Source organism: Plutella xylostella, chromosome 10, assembly GCF_932276165.1.
Source record: "Plutella xylostella chromosome 10, ilPluXylo3.1, whole genome shotgun sequence".
Lineage (NCBI taxonomy): Eukaryota > Metazoa > Arthropoda > Insecta > Lepidoptera > Plutellidae > Plutella > Plutella xylostella.
Window position 1 is genome coordinate 6567436 of NC_063990.1, and position 21279 is coordinate 6588714.

General features: G+C 41.2%; 2 protein-coding genes across 2 annotated transcripts; one reads left to right on the top strand and one right to left on the bottom strand.

Moving 5' to 3' along the window:
• Nucleotides 1-136: 136 nt before the first annotated feature.
• On the top strand, nucleotides 137-10187 carry LOC105392503 (7SK snRNA methylphosphate capping enzyme bin3). Its single transcript, XM_038117980.2, has 5 exons — nucleotides 137-1500; nucleotides 1859-2049; nucleotides 2410-2783; nucleotides 3186-3410; nucleotides 9471-10187. Exons 1-5 carry the CDS (start codon nucleotides 458-460, stop codon nucleotides 10062-10064), a joined length of 2427 nt encoding a protein of 808 aa, XP_037973908.2. The 5' UTR covers nucleotides 137-457; the 3' UTR covers nucleotides 10065-10187.
• Nucleotides 10188-13960: 3773 nt separating this feature from the next.
• On the bottom strand, nucleotides 13961-20817 carry LOC125489109. The gene is made up of 3 exons (XM_048623751.1): nucleotides 20250-20817; nucleotides 17231-19820; nucleotides 13961-14087 (listed from the first exon to the last, which is right to left on the bottom strand). The coding sequence occupies exons 1-3, from the start codon at nucleotides 20815-20817 to the stop codon at nucleotides 13961-13963; spliced, it is 3285 nt and encodes a 1094-aa protein (XP_048479708.1).
• Nucleotides 20818-21279: the final 462 nt, after the last annotated feature.

Below are 21279 nucleotides of genomic sequence, written 5' to 3' on the forward strand. Positions count from 1 at the left end.
TTCAAAATGTGAACGCATCTTTTTTATTTTAAATGTTGGTATCACTTCAATGAGTAGGTATGATTTTATTGAACAGAAATACAAAATCGTGATTGGTTCGTTCAATGTCATTTTGGTGCATTGAAATTGCGGTGAAATTTACGCAAAGAAAACATGCTAATGCAGGTATTCGTTGTGTGTGGTGCGGTCTGCAATAATTTTTAAAATTTACCTTGTTTTCTCGTGATTATCGTTGTTTATCTAAGTTAAATACTCAGTATGAGGTTGTTATTTTTATATAGTGTTAAGTTTTACTCAAATAAATAGACGTTCTTGGTTAATCGTGGAAATCAGCTTGTTGTTATCGTCGTTGACGGATGTCCTTGTACATTTCGCTACATTTGAGAACCCTCGTGGCGGCAAATTTGATTGTCCAGTAGTTATTTATCGTGTGATGTTTCATAAATAATACCACGGTATGGGTAGCTCTGAAGAAAATATTAGTGTAAGTGACATTAAAGTAGAAGAAACCACAACAACCCCGGCGGTTGAATCTGCTGCTGCTGAGACCTCGCTGCAGGATGGCGGGGACAGCGCCGACACCACCCTGAACACCACGAGCGGCCAGTCGGAGACCAGCACCTCCAAAGAAACAGACGGAACTGTTCCCGGTAAAAAGGGCAAGAAAAAGTTTCGCCACGGGAAAAAGGGCCATGTCGTTTCAAAAGATAATACCGACAGAAACACAGTGCGCAGAGTGCACTACGCCGCGGCCAAATTCAAACAGGGCCGGAAAAGAACACAAAGTTTTCCAACAATTTCAAAGTTTTTTCTTCCATACAAGAGACCCCGTAAAGATGCTTTTATCCCGCCTACTAAATTCTTATTAGGAGGTAACATTTCTGACCCATTAAATTTAAACAGTCTTCAAGATGAGGATATCAACAGGGCTATGAATGCGGTAACTCCGGAGTCATCTCCCCTGCCCACGCCTCCTCGACACAAGGCCAAGATTGATGTCATAATTCCGCCTAACATTCGTGATCCACTCAATCTCATGGAGCCGCTGGACAATGATGAGTACGAGAAGCGTCTCCAGATGCAGCAGCAGCGGAAACCCAAGGGTCGCCCGAAGCAACGGCGCCGCACCACTGAAAACACTGCAGAGAATAATGAAGAAGATAATGTGGAGATAAAAGTAGAGGGAGTCATGAAGGAGCCTGCGGTGCCTGAAGCTTCTACTTCAGCTTCAAAAGCTGCTCGAAAGAGATCTTGCAGTGAGAGTGAGAATGCTTCTCAGAAAGCAAAGGATGCTAAAAAGCTAAGGCGTATGGATTCATTGGACAAGATAGTTAGTCCAGTGGTGCCACAACCTGGGGCGTGGATGCGGGCGAGGCCGCAGCCCCGGCCAGCGCCGCTGGAGCGTCCCGCCTCACCCAAGCCCAGCAGCGATGATGTTGAGAAGAAGTTGCCAAAGTTCCACCTCAAAAATTCAAGATATCAGTATGGAAATTATGATAGGTAAGTGAATGATCCCTAATAGAGGGGAAAGTTTAGTGGCAGTGGTTTGGTGCCAGTTCCAGTTGCCACCACTGCCACTGAGAAGAAAAATAAAACTTTTTGAAAAGAATATAATTAGCAGCTAAACTAAGTTATAGTGTAGTTTAACAACCTTCTTTACATTACATTTTAACTACATTGAATATAGTGTAGTAAATTTTACTGAATTCGGTGGTAAAAAATCATTTCAATTCCTATTAATCATCAGTGATTGATAGAAAAAAGGTCAGGTTGCTGTGTAGGCAGTTTGCTTTTCAGTGGCTTTAATACTGAAATTACTTTAAAGTATGTTCTAACTTTAGTGTTTTGATCTTTCCAGGTATTACGGCTACCGCAACCTGAATGCTATGATGGATGTTCGCCTGCAAGTGTTTGATATGCACCAACATTTGTTCCAAAACAAGGATGTGTTGGACATTGGCTGCAATGTTGGTCACATCTCCATTGCTGTTTCCAGGACTCTGGGAGCTCGTTCAGTTGTCGGCATAGACATTGATCCAGTGTTAATTGGTATGTGCATTCAGGACTTTATATTATTTTTTTGTAGTATTACTATTTTTATTACATTATCATCCATATTTTTTTGTCAGTGAACTTCCCAAAGGCTGGTCTAAAATCAGTTAAACTGAACAAATCTGCAATATTTACTATTTGGTTAACAAGAAATATGACTCAATATTATGTAATAAATACCATGTTAATTTAGTCAAACAGTTTGTTTTAGCAAGTCCTTGTTAGTTGCATAATGTGATGCAACACTCATACACGTGCAGGAAGGAGGGTCTCGCTTCATTGAACTCATTTTGTAGACTTAATAACTGATATAAAATAAATCAATACTCATCTCCAATTTCCTTCAATTCATTACAGGAAGAGCTCGGAAAAATCTGCGCTCCTTCATCCCGGTTCCGCCGGAGCCTCAGAAAGTGGAAGAGGAAGTAAAAATTAAGACAGAGCCCGAGACAGAAGACGACAAAAAGTCAAACTGTGATAAATGCGATGAACCCAAATGTGATGAAGCGTGCCTGGCCGCTGACCAGATCAAGGAAGAACCCGAGGCTGATGAGAAGAAGCCGCAAGGGCGGAAGCTCCGGAGGCCGAAGAAGAATAGGAAAGCTATGAATAAGGGCGAGCGACAGTGCTACTTCCCCATGTCCATGGCGATGCTGTACGGCCCGCTCGGTGCGCCCACCACCTCGACAGCCGCTCTGCCGACGTTTCCGCATAATGTTACTTTCAAACAGGTAATTGTTTATCAGAATAATATTCTATGTATGTTTTTAAATTTGGTTTAGGCAGGCAGCGTCCTATACATGGGTGACATAAAATTACAAATCAGCCACTATACGCAGAAACATAATTCTTCGTATTTATTATATTTACTCTGGTAAAAAGTTATAATAGTGTCATCATTATCACACTTCTGTCTGCTTCATAACTTTATACATTTACGACTGAGTTCATTTTTGAAACAATGTAGGTTCTTAGATTGAAACAGTGATAAATATTGCAGCTTCCTGTAAATTACGTGTGCATGCAACGAGCACGCCTATCGGCTGATATTTACAAACTATTATTATGTTACAAGTTTATGTATGACCAGCAGCAAAAGAAAAACAATAACCCAGAACAATCCCAATCCACAGGGCAACTACGTCCCCCGCGAAGAGATAGCGGTAGGTTCGGGGGCGGAGGCAGCTCAATACGACCTGATCCTGTGCCTCTCCACCACCAAGTGGCTGCACCTGAACTGGGGCGACGCGGGGCTGAAGAGAGCCTTCAGGAAGATGTTCAACGACCTGCGTCCTGGAGGCAAGCTGGTGTTGGAGGCGCAGAACTGGGCGAGCTACAAGAAGAAGAAGCGGCTTACGGTAATAATAATATTATATGCTACCAACAGTTCCCGCGAGTTGCGCTTCGCCTTAAAAAGTTGTCCCGTGGGAATTTCGCGATAAAAGTATAGCCTATGAGTTAATCCAGGGTGTCAGCTAACTCCATACCAAATTTCATTAAAATCGGTTCAGCCGTTTTGATGTGAAGAAGTTACAAACATACACACATACTCACCAACTTTTGCATTTATAATATTTGTAGGATTTTCTCTGTGTCCACCCAAACGCGCTACCACCAGAGTGTCGGAATAGGCCTAATACTCTTCCTTCATTGGAAGGAGTGCCCCAGCAGTGGGGACGTGACGGGTTTGTGATGAGTGATGGTGAGATTCTCTGGCTCTCACGAACTGTGCATATGCGCTAGGTAGAAATTCCTTTTTACTTAAAGCCTTATATGCTAACAAATAATTATAGATCCTTTGACTTCCAGCCACGAAAATATCTGATACATATTATAAGGATCTGCTTACGTAATAATGCATATGTAAAACATCCTGTTTTGTAAGGAAGAAGAGAGTCTGAATAGCTATTCAAATGCAAATATTCACATTTGTTTGGTCTTACTTATGTAGATCGCTTTCGATACAGGCATTTCTCCGATTGCACTTGAAGCGAGCGGACGTATTTTTAGCTGCGATAGTTTACGCTAATTATTTTAATTTGTCAACTTTTAAGATAATCGGTACCTCCTGCTTACTCTTGTGGATTCTCTCATAAGTGCCAGCGGCCATATTGGATTGTGTCGGACCTCTCAGTCACTCACCCGAAGAATTGATAGCTGTCGTGAGCCGTCGCCGTCGGGTTTGAGTAAGAATATTCAAATTACTTACATAATAATATTTGAAAAACACATCTGCGGCTGGAGGATTTGAACCCGCGATCATCGGCGTCTGAGTCGGCCGCCGTACCAACTGACCCAGCTAGCGAGTGCCGCTGCCTGACGAAATAATCGTATACAACCGGTCAGTCACTATTGAGGCAGCTTAACTTGGAGCGATTTCTTGTTGATGAAGGCGGTCTTAATTTGGAGCCCGCCTTGCGACTCTGCTACTCCGCTGCCCTATTTGCTACACCTTACACTTTGATTTAGCAATGTCGGCTAACCAAACCCTGGATGAACTGCAGACACAGGTTCAAATTCAAGATAATTTTAAATGTGACGGATGTCGCACTAAAATTAAAGTTGAGGAGGATCGTTTGATTTGTAGTAACCAGGATTGCCGGAAACTCTACCATCGCTCATGCACTCCATTCGCAACCCGTGTCCCTAGTCCTGAAGAACAGGAATTATGGATTTGCCCCGAGTGTTTATGCTCCAGAAAAAGAGGGGGTGATAACAGTAAGACGCCCGTTGGTACCCCAAGGAACATGAATGTCACTTTACGGAAAGTAGAACGTACGAAGATCAGTGATCCCGAAGTTGTAGGTCAGGACCCGATAATAGAATGTAAAACCGAGATTCAGAAACTTCGAATGGAGATTGTAGAATTGAGCAACCAGCTGGCTAAGGCAATACTGCGATTGGATAAATGCAACGAGAATCTGGAAAAACATGCATCCAGCGTGGTCTTAAATGAAGCCAGGATTGTGGCTTTAGAGCAGCGTGACTCAAAAATACCAACTCCGGACAACACTCAAGCGCCATCTGTCGCTCCCATAGAACCGAAGAGGCTGTTCAACGAAGTGGCCAAGCGAAACGCGATCGTCACTGTTCCTGTTCCAGCGCTCGAGTGTGCTGCTAGGACATCTAGCTCGGCCACTAATAACTCGGATAGCAGGCCCAGTAGGCGTAGTAGCGGTTCGGCATCAACCCATGATGACCTATCCCAGGATGTTCAGCGTAAGCTCCCGGTCTCAGATGAGTGGACTGAAGTCAGAGGGAAAAAACCACGCCGCTTGGCATCTCTCGAGTGCAAAGCTGGACCCAGCGTGACCAGTCTCAGAGCAGTAGAGCGCCGAAAGCATCTCCATCTTTGGAACATGGAATCCGGTTTAGACGAGATCAGGGACTATTTACGTAGTTTATGCCCCAACGGAACCTGCACGGTCGAAGAACTTAAACCAAAAGGCGATTATAAATCCTACAAAATCGGAGTTCCAGACATTTACTATGATAAGTGCTTCTCGGTGGACATCTGGCCTGATAATGCGAGGGTAAAACCCTGGGTTCCCTTTCGAAAGGCCTCGGTTGCCAAGCCTCCAACATAACTCTTCAAACAGCTCACATAACACACGCTGCATTGATATCATTTACCAAAATGTAAGAGGCCTCAGAACTAAGCTAAAGTGGTTACGACAAAACTTATTAGTTTTAGACCATGACCTAATCTGCATCACTGAAAGTTTTCTCGATCAAGACATAGATGACGCTGAAGTAACTGCAGGTGGCTGGAGCATACTGCGGCGCGATCGCCCAACTGCGTGTGGCGGAGTCCTGCTAGCGGCGCGCCCCGGAATAACTTTACGACGGCGTTCCGATCTAGAAACCGAAAAAGGTGAAGATCTATGGGCTTCTTTTATTTTACATGGACATTTGGTTTATGTGTGTGTAGTGTACATTGATCCACGAGCCAAAGATGAAGTTTACATGAACTGGTTTCATTGTGTAGAAAATAAGATAAATTCCCTTAAAGGTTTGAAGGTCCTCATTGGAGATCTTAATTTAAATAGTGCCTCTATTACTGTTAATAATTACTACGCATATTTTTTAAGTGTTTGTGGTATGTCTGAGATGAATGATGTGCTAAATGATTTTGGTGGAAAGCTTGATGTCGTGTTGGTGCCGGAGAGGTTCAAGTCAACCTGCGTGCGCCCCGCCGACTGCGGAGGGCTGGTGCCGCGCGCCGACCGCTACCACCCACCGCTTCATATCACAGTACCACTGCAAGAAATTCAGCAGGCTCAGTTATTGAATCCCAGCAACGTTGATACAGGTTTGGACTGGAATTTTAAAAAAGCTAACTTTGCCTTGATGTACGATCTGCTATCCAACGCCGATTGGTCACAGGTACTGGTTCATAATAATGCCGACTTGGCCGTTGAGTCTTTTTATAGCATTGTATATGATATTTTCAATAAGTCAGTTCCCAGAAAGAACAGGCCTAAAACATTATCTCGGTCTTATCCTGTATGGTTTTCTGGTGATTTAATTAAGGATATGAACCTCAAAGCAAACCTCCACAGGAAATGGAAAGCCAGCAAAAATCCAACCATATATACGGCGTACAGTGAACTGCGTAAGAATGTTAAGCATAAACTGTCCAAAGCGTATACAGCTCATACCTATTCGATCGAGAACCATTTAAGGTCGAATCCCCGCGCTTTCTGGAAACACATGTCAGAGCTAAGGTCCAAAGGAGGTTTTGAGACTACTGTGTCCTATAAGGGTATTGAGTGCACTGGCAAAGGCTCTGCAGACGCATTTGCAGACTTTTTTGCTAGTGTATTTTTAGAAAGCACCCCCTCACTTGACGCTGATACTGTAAATCGCTCATGCACAGATAAGACTGCCAGCTTAATACATGTAGGTCAAATATCGAAAGAGGATATTGCAAGAGCATTACACCAGTTAAAGCCTCGTAGTGCAATAGGGCCAGACAATCTTCCTCCGTACATTTTAAAAGCTTGCAGTAGTTCATTCATTGAGCCACTTTATTATATTTTCAATCTGTCTCTACATACTGGCAGTTACCCCAAACGATGGAAACTCTCCAGAGTCTCTCCAATCCCCAAAACCAATGACACGTCAAGTGTGGATCAGTACAGACCGATCGCTATCCTTTGTGCGACCGCAAAAATATTTGAGTCTATACTGCACAAGCGTATCTATCGGCAGGTTGCACCATTTCTGTCTGACGCCCAGCATGGTTTCCGTCAAAAGAGATCCGTAGAGACTAACTTGCTTACGTTGGTGGATATCGTGTCGCGGGACATGGAGGGAGGTGGACAAGTGGATGTCGCCTACCTTGATTTTAAAAAAGCATTCGACCGAGTCGATAACGATATACTTCTTGGGAAGTTATGTGCGATAGGTTTCTCTCCTAAACTTCTCAGACTCTGCTCGGACTATCTTCGCGACCGGCAACAGTTTGTGCGCCATGGATGCTATGTCTCTGAGCCCTATCATACTCGCTCCGGCGTCAGCCAAGGTTCAATTCTGGGACCACTTTTCTTCATTCTAATGATAAATGACTTAGAATCACAACTGCACAACTCAACGTGCCTACTCTACGCCGATGATCTGAAGCTCTCCATGCGTGTGCGTGGGGAGGCTGATAGTGCTCTGTTGCAACAGGACCTTGATGCAGTTCACCAGTGGTCGCTGGACAACAAACTACTCTTTAACACCAGCAAGTGCGCAGTTATGTCCTACACCCGAGCGAAGAACCCGTTCGAGGCTGATTATAGGCTTGGTATGGATGTTATTCTTCGCGTGTACACCATTACAGATCTTGGAGTTACATTTGACACAAAGCTGACATTTCATGACCACTTTAAAGCTCTTACAGCCAACTGTTTTAGAAGACTGGGTTTTGTTATAAGGAATGCGAAAGATTTTAGTCAAACATGCGTCATCCAGCTTCTATACAGTGCTCTGGTGCGAAGCAAAGTTGAGTCCAGCTCTGTTGTTTGGTCTCCTCACGAGTCCACATATACCCTCATGCTAGAAAAGGTCCAAAAAGCATTCCTTCGCTTTCTATATAAGAAAAAATATGGATACTATCCTTACCTCTATCCAACTAGCTTCTTGCTGGGAATGCTGGGGTTCAACTCGTTGGAAGTTCGACGGGATCTAAACCTAGCGATAATGGCATGTAGGACCCTGCGAGGAGAGACGGAATGTCCTCATATGGTTGGTGAGGTTTGCTGCCTGTTTGCCCCTAACAAGTATCTGCGAGCCAGATCTCACAGGCTGCTGGCGGTGGGTGCAGCGCGCTCGGTGGCGCGGCAACAATCGCCTCTAATTCGGGCCACTACGATGGTGAATGCCATAATAGATTCGGCACCACAAGTTGATGTGTTTGCGGATGGTTGGCCAAAGTTAAAAAAGGCATGTCTGAAATTTTGTGAGTCTGAATAGTCTGATGGATAAATTATTATTATATAACTAAATAAGTATTATTATTATTGTGCCTCTATGTAGCGCTAAGGTTTTTCTTTATAACTGTAATGCTATGTAGTGTGATGATGAATAAATAAATAAATAAATAAATAAATTGCTCCAGTTAATGTTGCAATATTTTCGCTCGTTCCCCTATGAAGTGGCAATAATTTTATGATATCCCATGAGATTTATAGTTTAGAAATTTCATAGAAATAAAATACATAAATATTAAAAAAAAATTGCACAGCACAAAAATATCTAAGAAATGAACTAATTATAATCATCGTAATTTTTATTTTGTAATTGGTCTTTTTACACTAATAAGTAAAAGCTGTAAGTATTCGTTACAAATGCAATAAGTGAAATGCAATAAGTACAAAATGGAATAAAGTTGTGTTCCACACTTGTTCCTGTCGGTACACATGCGGGTTCGTTGACCCCACATCTGGTTACGTCGTTAAAGCCAATATTATGAGCTATTGTGTATGTTTATTTCTTGCATCACATTATTGTGTGGTTTGCCTTTGAAAGGGGTTTCATTCTGATAAGTTTATTTACGTTTCCTTTTTTTTTCATGTGCATTGTGCACATAATAATATATAAAGATGACCTCTAGCCTCTAAAACTTCGAAGATCTGAGGTTCGATTCGTTCGTTCATTAAACTTTTGCTGTTTTGACCATAAAAATCTCCTCACAGATCTCGCAACAGATGTAACATCCCCTATAGGTATTGTGTACTCTTATCGTTGTAACCGGTTTTCATACAGATGATTGCCAAATAATATAAACCCAACTGGCACCCAAGCTTTAGATCCGAGCCGCTCCTATTCGTAAACGGCGGTAACGTATTTTGACACCTTTCGAGTATTTTATGAATTTTGATGTCCTCCCCAATAACGTTTCGTGATAATAATGCTGGTTTGTTTTGTTGCAGCCAACAATATACGAGAACTTCAACTCCATCGAGATGCACCCGCTGAAGTTCCGCGAGTACCTGCTGTCGCCCGAGGTGGGGTTCAGCAAGTGCTGCATCCTGGGCGTCCCGCAGCACGCCAGCAAGGGGTTCCGCCGCCCCATCCAGCTGTACATCAAGGGCGACTTCACGCCCAGCAAGGCGTGCTGGTCCGACGCGCACGCGCCCTCGTCGCACCACCGGCCCGAGGCCGAGCCGCCGCGCCGCACCGTGTACGCGCCCGTCGCGCCCGCCTACCGGCCCAGCGACGACGCGCCCTCGTGCGGCGCCGCCACGCCCTACTCGCCCAACCTCGACTGCAGCGCGGACGACTCGCCCTTCTACAACCCGCGCAGCGACTCGTACGCACCGTCCTACGAGCCGCCGCGCCCCACCGTGTACGCCACGCTGGGCTCGCCCATGGGCGGCGCGTCCCCCGCCGCGTCCCCCGCCGCCTCCCCGCACTCGCCCGCCCCGCACGCGTCCCCCGCCCCCCACGCGTCCCCCGCGCCCCCCGAGCTCACCGCGCGCGTCTACTGCGCGCCCACGCCGCCGCATCGGACTCACGATGACTGAAAAAGCGAATAAGTTTACAAGATCTACGTATGTACATACTGTTTTAGCCCCCTAAGGATGTATCTCCATAAGTTGAAAGTATTTTATAATATTATTATATACTCGTATATAAGTATTACCTGATTTTGTGTTTGCATTTCTTACCCTTCCTATAGTGCGATTTAAGGTTACCTGCAAAGTTTGCGCATAGTGTGTTAAACTTGTCTCCATCTTGTCAATCACCAGACCCATGAGGTCATAGTCAGCGAATAATCGTCCACTGCTGGTCATCGACCACAACACTTTGCCATCAATCAACTCATCTTCCCACTGCTGTTGCGTTTTTTTTTTTTTTTTTAATATCCTCCCTGAAAAGTAAACGTAGCGCTTTATTTATCCCGCTAAAAGACTACATAAATCGGTGGTCCAATCGTGGTCGGTGTCCACGTTTCTGAACCAGGATACGGCAGGACGCGCTGTCGTATCTTTTCGTATGCATATCAGCCTCCTGCATATTTTATTGTGTGTGCGCCTTGAGGCCTTGAGTAGGTATTGTGGCTACTCACAACATCATATATTTTTGCTCACAACATGCCACTGAGTTCTTGCAGAGATTCCGTCATGATAACAGGGTAATATAATAATAATATATATATATATGATAATAGGGAAAATTATTTACATAGTTTTAGGGTTTGGGTATTATTAGTGTTTATTTCCTCAGTGGTATTATTATTAGAATCATAATTATTTTTGATCACATTTTTTTTTCTTACTTGCACACCTTTAAGTATAAATAAATAAAATAAAAATAACAAATCCACACTTAGCTAAGAGCTGAAAATTAAATTGAAAAAACTTATTGAAAAAGCATTCACCAGATTTAACTACATTTTTATCGTTCAACCGTTTCACCTCATGATCTGGAGTGCAGGCACAAACCGAAGTTTATAGTTTATACGTAAGTACTAGGGCATGCAATACCGGATAAATTTTCAATACCGCTATTGAGTTCCGGTATTACAACTCAATACCGGGATCCCGGTATTAATACCGGTATTAGACTTCATTGTAATAAATGGCATATCATGTGTTTAAAGGTCGTATAGGACCAAATTAAACAAGAAAAAGAAATAGTATTGAGTTTTACTTACTTAGTATTAGAGTTTAAGTTTTAGAATATATATTTTTTTACATTTGGTGTTCGTTTTCGCATGGACAAAAGTAGATTTATAACGTCCGAAAACTGAATTAAACGGTTGGTAACAAGTGGGTTTTCATAGTAAATAGGAACACAAGGCTAACTTTATCTTAATCACTTTATTTATAGCCTAAAAAAGTCCGATTCCGGTATTACTTCAATACTGGTATTAATTTTAAATACCGATTTGAAAAAAGCGTATATTTTTTTCCAGGTCCCGATATTACGGGATCCCGGTATTGCGGTATTGCATGCCCTGGTAAGTACCTACTGCAATAACATTCCCAGAGCGACTGGAGACTTTGTAATTAACGGTTTATCGTCTGTTGTCGACTGAAGACATTGCCTGTAAAACCACTTGATGGCTTCATAAAATCCAGCACTATATAGGCAATGAATTTTAAGACCAATAAGTACGTCTCCGTATTGTTGGTACTTTATTGTTGATACTGTTGGGATTTTATTGTGCCGTGCGTTTAGACTTAGCCCATGCTTATTATTTGGCAGTCAGCATAGGTACATGGTTACAATAGATGTAGGCGGTGTATAATATAATAATAGGATTAAACCGGGCCTTTGTTAAATAAAATGAAGTGGAAGTGTATCAGGACTGAAACGGCCGCTAATAACAACTAGGTACTTATTCAATTTACTATTGCAAGAAAATAAAGTTCATTTTGTATAAGTACTAGTGACCTTGTAATACTTAGGTCGTACGTTACGGCGTAGGTACGACGTTAATGATCATCAAATGTTGAACCTTGGATTTAATTTCTCGTTTCACGTAGAATATAAACGGTTTACCGCACAGACTGAAGCAAAGGCTCGAATCATTTGCAGGCATTGTGACGGGAAGCTTTTGATCATTTTCCATCTCTCCTTCGCCTTTGTGTCGAGATTTCACGGCAAATTGTGTGCGCAGCGCACACGTTTTACAATCGCTTGGGTTTACGATAATCAGATGGATTGGATACGATTTTCCGGTACCTATGTACCTAGGTAGCAACCACATACCCAAGTCCTTACCTATACACGCACATACCTACCATACACTAATACTATATACATATAATACTAATAATCCACTACAGGACATAGGTATACCTACTAATAATCCACTACAGGAGTCCTTCTGTCTTGAAGGACGCTCATGGCCTGCCTTCATTTATTACGGGCTGTGTGTTTGCATTTTTCCCCTATAAGTAGGTACATATTCAAATTTAAATAATATATTCCATCTGCTCATTAAAAAGAAAAACTTTTCTAATTTGAGCCCTTACCAGGCTGAATGCAAAGCGAATCTCAAACTTTGTGATCTTACTGTCACTAACTTGCCAGAAATATGTTTATGTAGGGGGCTGCCAATAATAATCCTCTATTTATTTAAAGTAGGTACTACCAAGACGTAATAAGGTATGGTATCTATGTATGGTATCTTACTTACCTAGTTACAATTTTAATCACAATAATTTTTAATTGAGTGTGTTTACTTACATTCCCACGTGCGTAGGTAGGTAGGTACTACACCTAAGGGTAAAATAACACTTACAATAAACGTAAGTAAATGAAATGAAAATGAAAGGTAATTAGGGAAATATAAGATAAATACTTATTAAGTACATATAAGGTCGTTGTCCAGTGGGCTGGAGGTCGACCCACGCTACGTTTACTGAAGCTTAATAAAACAATCTCGCCCACGGAATAATTTCACTTCCGCTTCGGTGTGACCAATCCTTTATTAGCCAGTAGGCGCCTACGGAGGTTCTATGGAGGCAGGTATAGCAATTTTCTTTCCTACCTTATCTTACTAATAATTAAAAATGAAGCAAAGAACGCCATTTATGTATTTTTAAGTTTTTTTTACTGTAAGTAAAGCTGAGCTGAAATTAAAAAACTTTTCCTCTAAATTAAATAAGCTTAATGCTCAAATAAGCTCCAGAAATGAAAGCATAAAAGTGCTTTGTTATTAAACTTGTAATTTTTCTATTGAAATATGTACCTACTTTACCTACAACAATGAAAAAGTACTCACCATTGTGTGAAAGTTGCAGGAACAGCTGAACAAGGTTGAAAGTTGTCGTGATAAGTAATCACGTTCTTTGACTTTGACGCTATAAAAACGCGGACTCGGAAAAATAACATTTGTTTTTTAGGCTCTTTTGTCACAGAAATATAAAATAACTAGTTTAACTTATAGGTACAGGATGTTTCGCACATGGACCGACAAAATTAACGACAACTTTTGGGTTTTGGACATAGGTCTCAAAGAAGAAAATACTTTCCATGACCTGCTCTATCACCGTTTTTTTTTGTCGGACCATGTGAGATAAACCGTGTATCACGGTATTTTGACCATGGACCGTGCACGCATTGTGTTTTTGATAAAATAACAAGAAAATTATAATACGATTCGAATAGTGTGATTTAAAAAACGTGTTGCAAAGTGTCGTTGAAAAAAACTGTAGTGGGCTCAGGCCTTTAGATCCCGTAGCCGTAACTTTTAGTACAAAATTAGGCCATTCGGTTACGGTAGAATGTACCTATACGCATTAGGAAATTAATTAACTAATGGTAGTTGTAGGCATTTCGGATACATTGGATTGTGGCTCAGACGGCATTTGCCGAAATGCCGGTGGTCGGTCCCTTCCACTGTGGAAGTTCCACACATGTGGTATTTCTCAGTTCCTTCCTTCTAAAACCGTGTACTAAGCCGTTTCTAGGCGAGGCTTACTAGACCCACTTCATTATACAGCTTACCGATACCAGTGCCTAATGTGTGCACTGACGTGGCGAAAGTTGACGACGACGCTAGCATTTCCAACGGCAAACTGACAGCTTCACACCTGAGAACATTGGAACTTGAGTATGGAACAAGTAACTTTATGGGAACAAGGTACATAAGAACTTTTGTCTACGTTCGCGTTCTGTGATTGGCTCGTTAATATAAAGAATGTATTGCTGAAGTTTTTACTGAACTAGTTATAGATGTTTTAATTTTACCTGCTACCCTGCCTACTATAGTGTAGTAATATCTTTGTTATATTCAAAAACTATTACAGTAGGTACCTACTTACTTCTCGATTTACACTTCAACCTCAGGGAGTTTTCGGTATAAAATATGTACAAACTAAGAATGTCTTCAATTTCGTTAATTTTATTCGCCGGAAAAGTAGGTACTTACTCAATATTCTTATTACGACGTTGTTTCTTTTTACATTTCTTATTCAGGTAGGTACTAGAGGAGGGACACGAAATAACTTTATAAAAAGTACCTTGATTATGTTGAAAAAAATTATTTTCAACATAATCAAGGTACTTTTTATAAAGTTATTTCGTAGTGCATAACCATTACGATATTTACCAATTATCGTAATGGTTATTAAATTTTAACAGTTTTGCTAAAACTCCATTTGAACCTAGATATGTAGTTGTAGCTACATAAAAGCTGAACTATTTACGTTTGTATGTAAACTACTTATAATGTTAATTTCATAACAATAAAAGTTAATTTCGAATAACCTCATTGGAATTAGTAGGTACTCGTATGTTGTACTATGCTGACGACAATACGTCAGATAGGTCTAATAGTGTCTGGTAAATTTCCCTTGGGACTACATTCGTGATGAAAATATTAAGCAATATTGCCACTTAGTGTGCCGAATTCGTATACATTTAGCATTAGCCTGGATTGGATACCTCAAGGTTTTCACTCAGTTACCAATAAAGTAAAATTAATGTTTTCAGACTTGTAAACCATGTAAAGTACCTATAGGTATCGCCAAACTTTAATCCTTATATTATTTATTTTTAATCCAGAAAGGTACATAATTAACATAAGTATTAATTTTGTTTCCTTAGCCGTTTTCAAAAATTGGGATATACTTATCATTGAAATTTTATGTATTGCTGAATGATGGGACTCCATTTCAGGGTGCTGGGGTGGAACTCCATCATAGGCAGGTGACGTACCTACCCATAAAAATATCTTTACAAATACAAAATATCTTTAGTACCTACGTATAAAACCTAAATTCCTGGTAAGGATACAGAAGTAGAGCGGCTCGTTAGGTAACTAGATTAGGCTTGTACCTTGATATAAAAAGACGTTGATGAGATCCGTCAACCCGTTAGCTTGCACGAGTGAGGACCAAGTTTATTAACTAACGCTTATTAGCAAACCAAGTTAAGTTAACGCTAATAAACTACGACTAATTTTAGGAAAGAAAACAGTGTTGTTAAGGCCGTAAGGTTGAATTTTGCGTGGAGGATCTTTTGATTGAAAGACGTGCGAACCTTGTAATGATTTTATTTCGACTAAAAATTGCTTTTACCCTATTCGATATTTTAGTGGACTGTAATAGTAATGTATAGCTAGGTACCTATATGAGGTTTTGCGTTTGGACATTCCGCCCACCAAAGGACGCAGTTCTTTAAACAATTTAAATACAAAAATCGCTAAGTAAACACAAAATATGCAATGAAATGTGAAATATTTAAGTACAATATAAGATACCTAACTCAAGGAATAATAACACAATGTGTTTTATGACTTAATTATTAAGCAAGTATGGTGTATGTATTTTAAAACAACAGATGTACTTATACGTAGGTACTCAATTTAAGAACTAGTGACAGACATTCTTATGTAAATACATGGCTAAGTTTAAATATGAATTTCTTATTTAACCGCCCACCATACTATATACTAACACAAAAATAACAATTGATATTTATCTTTAACAATAACAACTCAGGTTTATGAACTTATGAGTCTTATTATGACACAGGTAAGTATATAACTAAGATTAATCTTATTTTGTAGGTATACACATTAGTTAATGTAGCATATAAGCAACAGGTAAGTATTACACATCTAAGGTAAGTATGAAGGTAAGTACCTACATTTATTATTTTAGTTTATAAGTTCAAAGGTAAGTATTATAATCTAGTTTATATAAGTAGCTATAGGCCCTAAGATTACATAATACTTAGGTAGGTAAAGATAGTTTAAGTAGTTATTTTTATAACTTTATCATTTAAATTTACTCGTATAACTAATTATAGTAATTAGGTGCTAAGTTTGTTTACAGGTAAGACACATATTTTACTCACAGGTCGTTTAAAGATGCCGTTTTTACACTTGACGGATACAACGCGTGTAATATTATCAGGACCGACATGTTTTTGTACAATTTTGCCTAAAATCCACTTGCTAGGTGGAATATTGTCTTCCTTTAATATAACTACATCATCGATTTCTGGCTCAGCATTCTTTGTGTTCCACTTATATCTTTGATTTAACGTTACCAAATATTCTTTATACCACCTGTTCCAGAAATCGGTGACCATTTTTTGAACTAATCTCCATCTTTCTAGGTGATTTGAATTACATAGTGTATAGTTCTCATCGCTCAAGTTTAATAAAGGTTCACCTATCAGAAAGTGGCCCGGTGTCAAGGGGAGGGGGTCATTCGGGTTGTCACTCAGCACAGTTATTGGCCGCGAATTTAAACAAGCCTCCACTTGGGTTAAAACCGTAGCTAGTTCCTCGTACGTAAGTGTAGTGTCTGAGATTACCTTTTTTAGATGCGTCTTGGTACTGCGCACTCCACTTTCCCAAATTCCGCCAAAGTTCGGGGCCCGGGGGGGGATGAAATGCCATGTGGTGCGTTCTAAACTTAGTAACTCTGCTAACTCACCTGGAAATGTAGATTTGGCGCTGTTGAACATCTCTCTCAACTGCTTGTCTGCGCCGATAAAGTTGGTGCCATTGTCGCTATAGAGGTCATAACAATGGCCTCTTCTTCCAGTAAATCGCCTAAACGCTGCGATAAAGCCCTTTGAAGTCAGGTCCGTGACAGCTTCAAGGTGGATGGCGCGGGTCACCATACACACAAATAAACATATGTATCCCTTGTAGGATTTCGAACCTCTACCGGGTGAAAACCTAATGTTGATGGGTCCTGCGTAATCGACACCTGCTGACTTGAAGGGTCTGTTGGGTTTCAGTCTCACTTCTGGCAACTGTCCCATTATTTGAGTTGTATTCTTGACAGAATATCGGATGCACGTTACACACTCTCGATAACACTTCTTTGATAGGTCCCTCGCTCGCATGATCCAGAATTTAGACCTCAAATAATTCAGCATTAGTTGGGGTCCTCCGTGCATTGTCTTCTGGTGGGCATCTACAATAATTAGTCTGCTAAGATGACTCGTAGCAGGTAATATTATAGGATGCTGTGTGTCATAGTCCGTATGCGATTGTTGGATACGACCGCCGACTCTTAATATGCCACTTTCATCAAGAAGGGGGCAAAGATTACGGAGTTTACTCTTTTTGGGGACACTTCCTTCAGACTTTAACTGCTTTATCTCGTCTTTGAATTCTATCTCTTGTGCTTGTTTTATACAACTTTCCAACGTTTGTTTTATTTCTTCTGCTGTTATAAATTGTGTATGTTTCTCGCGTTTCTCTTTAGCTTCTTTTAAGTTCAGCCATCTTCTGCAATAAGAAATAACTCTCAACATTCTCTGTAAGTTTGAAAACTTTGTCCAAATTAGCTCATCTTCTGTGTTTATCAAAGCGGTTAAAGTCTTCACTTTCTCTTCTTCATGAGTATCTTCAATGTCTGGTGTGCTGACATTAATGTCGTTTTCAGATAGCCAAGCGGGACCGCTCCACCATAATGACTGACTCGATAATTGTGAAGCTGGTAATCCTCTTGAGGCATAGTCTGCTGGGTTCATGTCTGTAGCAACATGACCCCACTGCTCGTAGTCTAATATGTTGAGTATAGTGGACACTCGGTTGCTCACGAATGTGCTCCATCTACTTGCTCCACCTTTCAACCATGCCAAGACGATGGTTGAGTCTGTCCACGCGTGCAGATTTTCCTTATTGATGTTCAATACCTGAGATACTTCTGAGATTAGTGCAGCTGCCATAGCTGCGCCGCATAACTCTAGTCGAGGAATAGAAATTTGCTTTTCCACAGGCGCAACTTTGGTTTTGGCAGTAATGAGGCTCACATAAACGTTTTCGTTTTCAATGACTCGGATATAAACTACTGCTCCATAAGCTGCCTGGGAAGCGTCTGCGAACACATGTAACTCCGTCTTCGACGTAGTGGAGTTGTGTGACCACCTTGGTATCGTGATGTGTTTGATGTTGTTCAAATCTTGTCTGTAAGTTAACCACTCTTCAAGTAGCTCACCCTCTACAGAATCATCCCAGTCTAGGCCTGTCTTCCATAACTTCTGTATGATCATTTTCGCCACAACGACGACAGGCGCAATCCATCCTTCAGGGTCGTACAGTTGGGCTACCTCAGAAAGAATATGACGTTTGGTAATCGGCTGTCTCGGCTCTAACATATTCAATGTGTATTCAAAACTATCTGTATCTCGATTCCAACACACTCCTAGTATTTTCACCAAACTGTTGACCTTGAGGGGAACTTCTTGATCAGCTCGCTTGTTTTCACTTATGTATTTCATCACGTTCTCATTGTTGCTACTCCATTTTTGAAGGTCGAACCCACCTGCTCTCATTAAGTCGTTCATATCATTGTAGATTGTTAATGCTTCTTCTTCAGTGTCGCATCCTGTCAAAAGGTCATCGATGTAGAAATCCGTCTTCGTTATCTTTGCAGCGAGTGGATATTTATGTTTCTCGTCATCTGCTAGCCTTTGTAGAGATTTCACAGCAAGATAAGGTGCACAAGCAGTCCCGAATGTTAGCCTCAAAAGTCTGTAGTGTTCAATCGGCTTATCTGGTGCATCTCTCCACAATATTCTCTGGAAGTGAGTATCTTCATCAGCTACGCGTACCATTCGATACATTTTGACAATGTCTGCAGTTATACAGATTTTGTGTGTTCTCCACCGCATCAAGATGTGTCGTAAGTCTTGTTGTAATTTAGGACCTACTAGGAGATCATCATTGAGCGATTTGTTATTCACACCTTTACACGATGCGTCGAAAACAACTCGAACTTTTGTTGTGTCTTTGTCATCCCTCAGGACAGCATGATGAGGAAGATACACTGCTTTAGGATTGCCGATATCAGCTGCTTGCACTGGAACCATATGCTCTAATTTTATATATTCATCCATTACCTTATGATATTCTTCGCGAAGTTTAGTGTTTTTTGTGAGCTTTCTCTCTAAGTACTCTAATCTCTTGGCAGCTACTTCTCTCAATCGACCATTTTGACACTCTGGGTTCTCGCTTTTAAATGGAAGCTTTACTACATACCTTCCTTCCTCGTCTCTAACTGTTGTAGCATTGTAGAACTCTTCACAATTTTCTTCTTCTCTTGACAATCTCTTTTCTATTTTGTTAGGCTCGTTTTCTAACTCCCAAAATAGCTTCAGCATCTCATCTTCTTTAACATGAACATGCAAGCTTGTGATGTTTCTCTGCGCGGTGATTGGTTCTCGAGACATCCTTCCAGATAACACCCAACCTAGAATAGTATTCTGTGCCAGTAAGTTACCTTTTGGATGTTTGATGACGCCGTCCAGTAGAACGTCGCTGTAGATCTCCGCTCCAAGTAGAATGTCGATTCTCCCTGGTGTGGCATACCCTGGGTCAGCTAACTCTAAATTCTCGAAGTTTAACCCGTCAGGTGTGCTAAGTTTAGTAGTGGGTAACAGTGTTGTAAGTGAACGTAGTACGTACGCTTCTACTCGAACTGATGCTTTGGGATTGTGGCGTGATTTCACGCAAAGTGAGACCATGTGTTTAATTCTCGTTTGCCCGTCTCCCAAGCTTGACACCCAACCACTTACTGATTCTCGTTTAAGATTAAGTAATTGAACGGTCGCCTCTGTGACAAATGATGCCTGTGACCCTTGGTCTAATAAAGCTCTAATCATATATTTGCAACCATTTTTACTCTCAACTATCACATTAGCAGTAGCTAAAAGTACACAGTTAGGTTTCATTTGCTCACTAGAAAAATTGGTTACAATGTGTGTATCGTTAGACAAAGGCTTACCTCTCGACGACGACTCGCTCGAAATACCTGTAGATGTACTCGTAGTTTGACTCTCAGTGGGCTTCTCCGTGTTCTGCTCTCGCTCGAAGTGCAGGAGTGAGTGGTGGCGCCGCCCGCAGCGCCTGCAGCACGCCGCCTGCCGGCACCTCAGCACCGAGTGGGACGGCGCGAGGCAGTTGAAGCATAGCTTGTTGGACTGCACGAAGTTCTGTCTCTCGTTAGTAGGCATCTCTCCGAATTTCTTGCAATTGTAGATGTAGTGCTCTCCGCTGCACATTGCACACTTGATGTCGTGTGTTTTCACGTCTCTGTTCATGTTAGTATGGAAGGTCTTAGGTTTCACAATAGGTTTAGGTTGACTTGTCCTCTGCGTAGTGATCTTATTATTGTCTATCATCTCTAATGATCTGAATCTAGCTTCTAGAAAGTCTCGCAGTTCCGACCAGGTAGGCAATTCAATGCTGCTTCCGCTTAGATGCTGTTCCCACTGTCTCATAGACTCAGTATCCAACTTTGATACGACCAAGTAGACAATCAACAAGTCCCAGGTATCAGTTTGCACTTCCATATTTTTCAAAGCATTCAAACAGGTAGAAAAGGTGTCTACTAATTGTTTAATTAAACTCGCCGACTCCGTGTTAATTGATCTATGTGTAAATAATAACTTCAATAATGCATTGCAATTAAATCTCTTGTTGTTGTATCGCTTCACTAATAGGTTCCACGCCTCGGTATAGTTTGCATTAGTTGTAGTAAAATTGCGTAACATTGCTTCTGGTTCTCCAACTAAGTTACCCTTTAAGTAATGTAACTTTTGTACAGGTGATAAGCGCTTGTGGTTGTGTATGAGTGAAGAAAATAAGTCGTAGAACGTCTGCCATTCTTCATACTTGCCACTGAACTTAGGTATTTCGATCATAGGCAACTTAACTTCATCATCTAATGATTTCTGTACATTACCCATCGGTGTAGAAGTGTGAGGAGGTGGTGAAGAAGGAGTAGATGGCTCCAAGAACGGCTGAAGATGCTC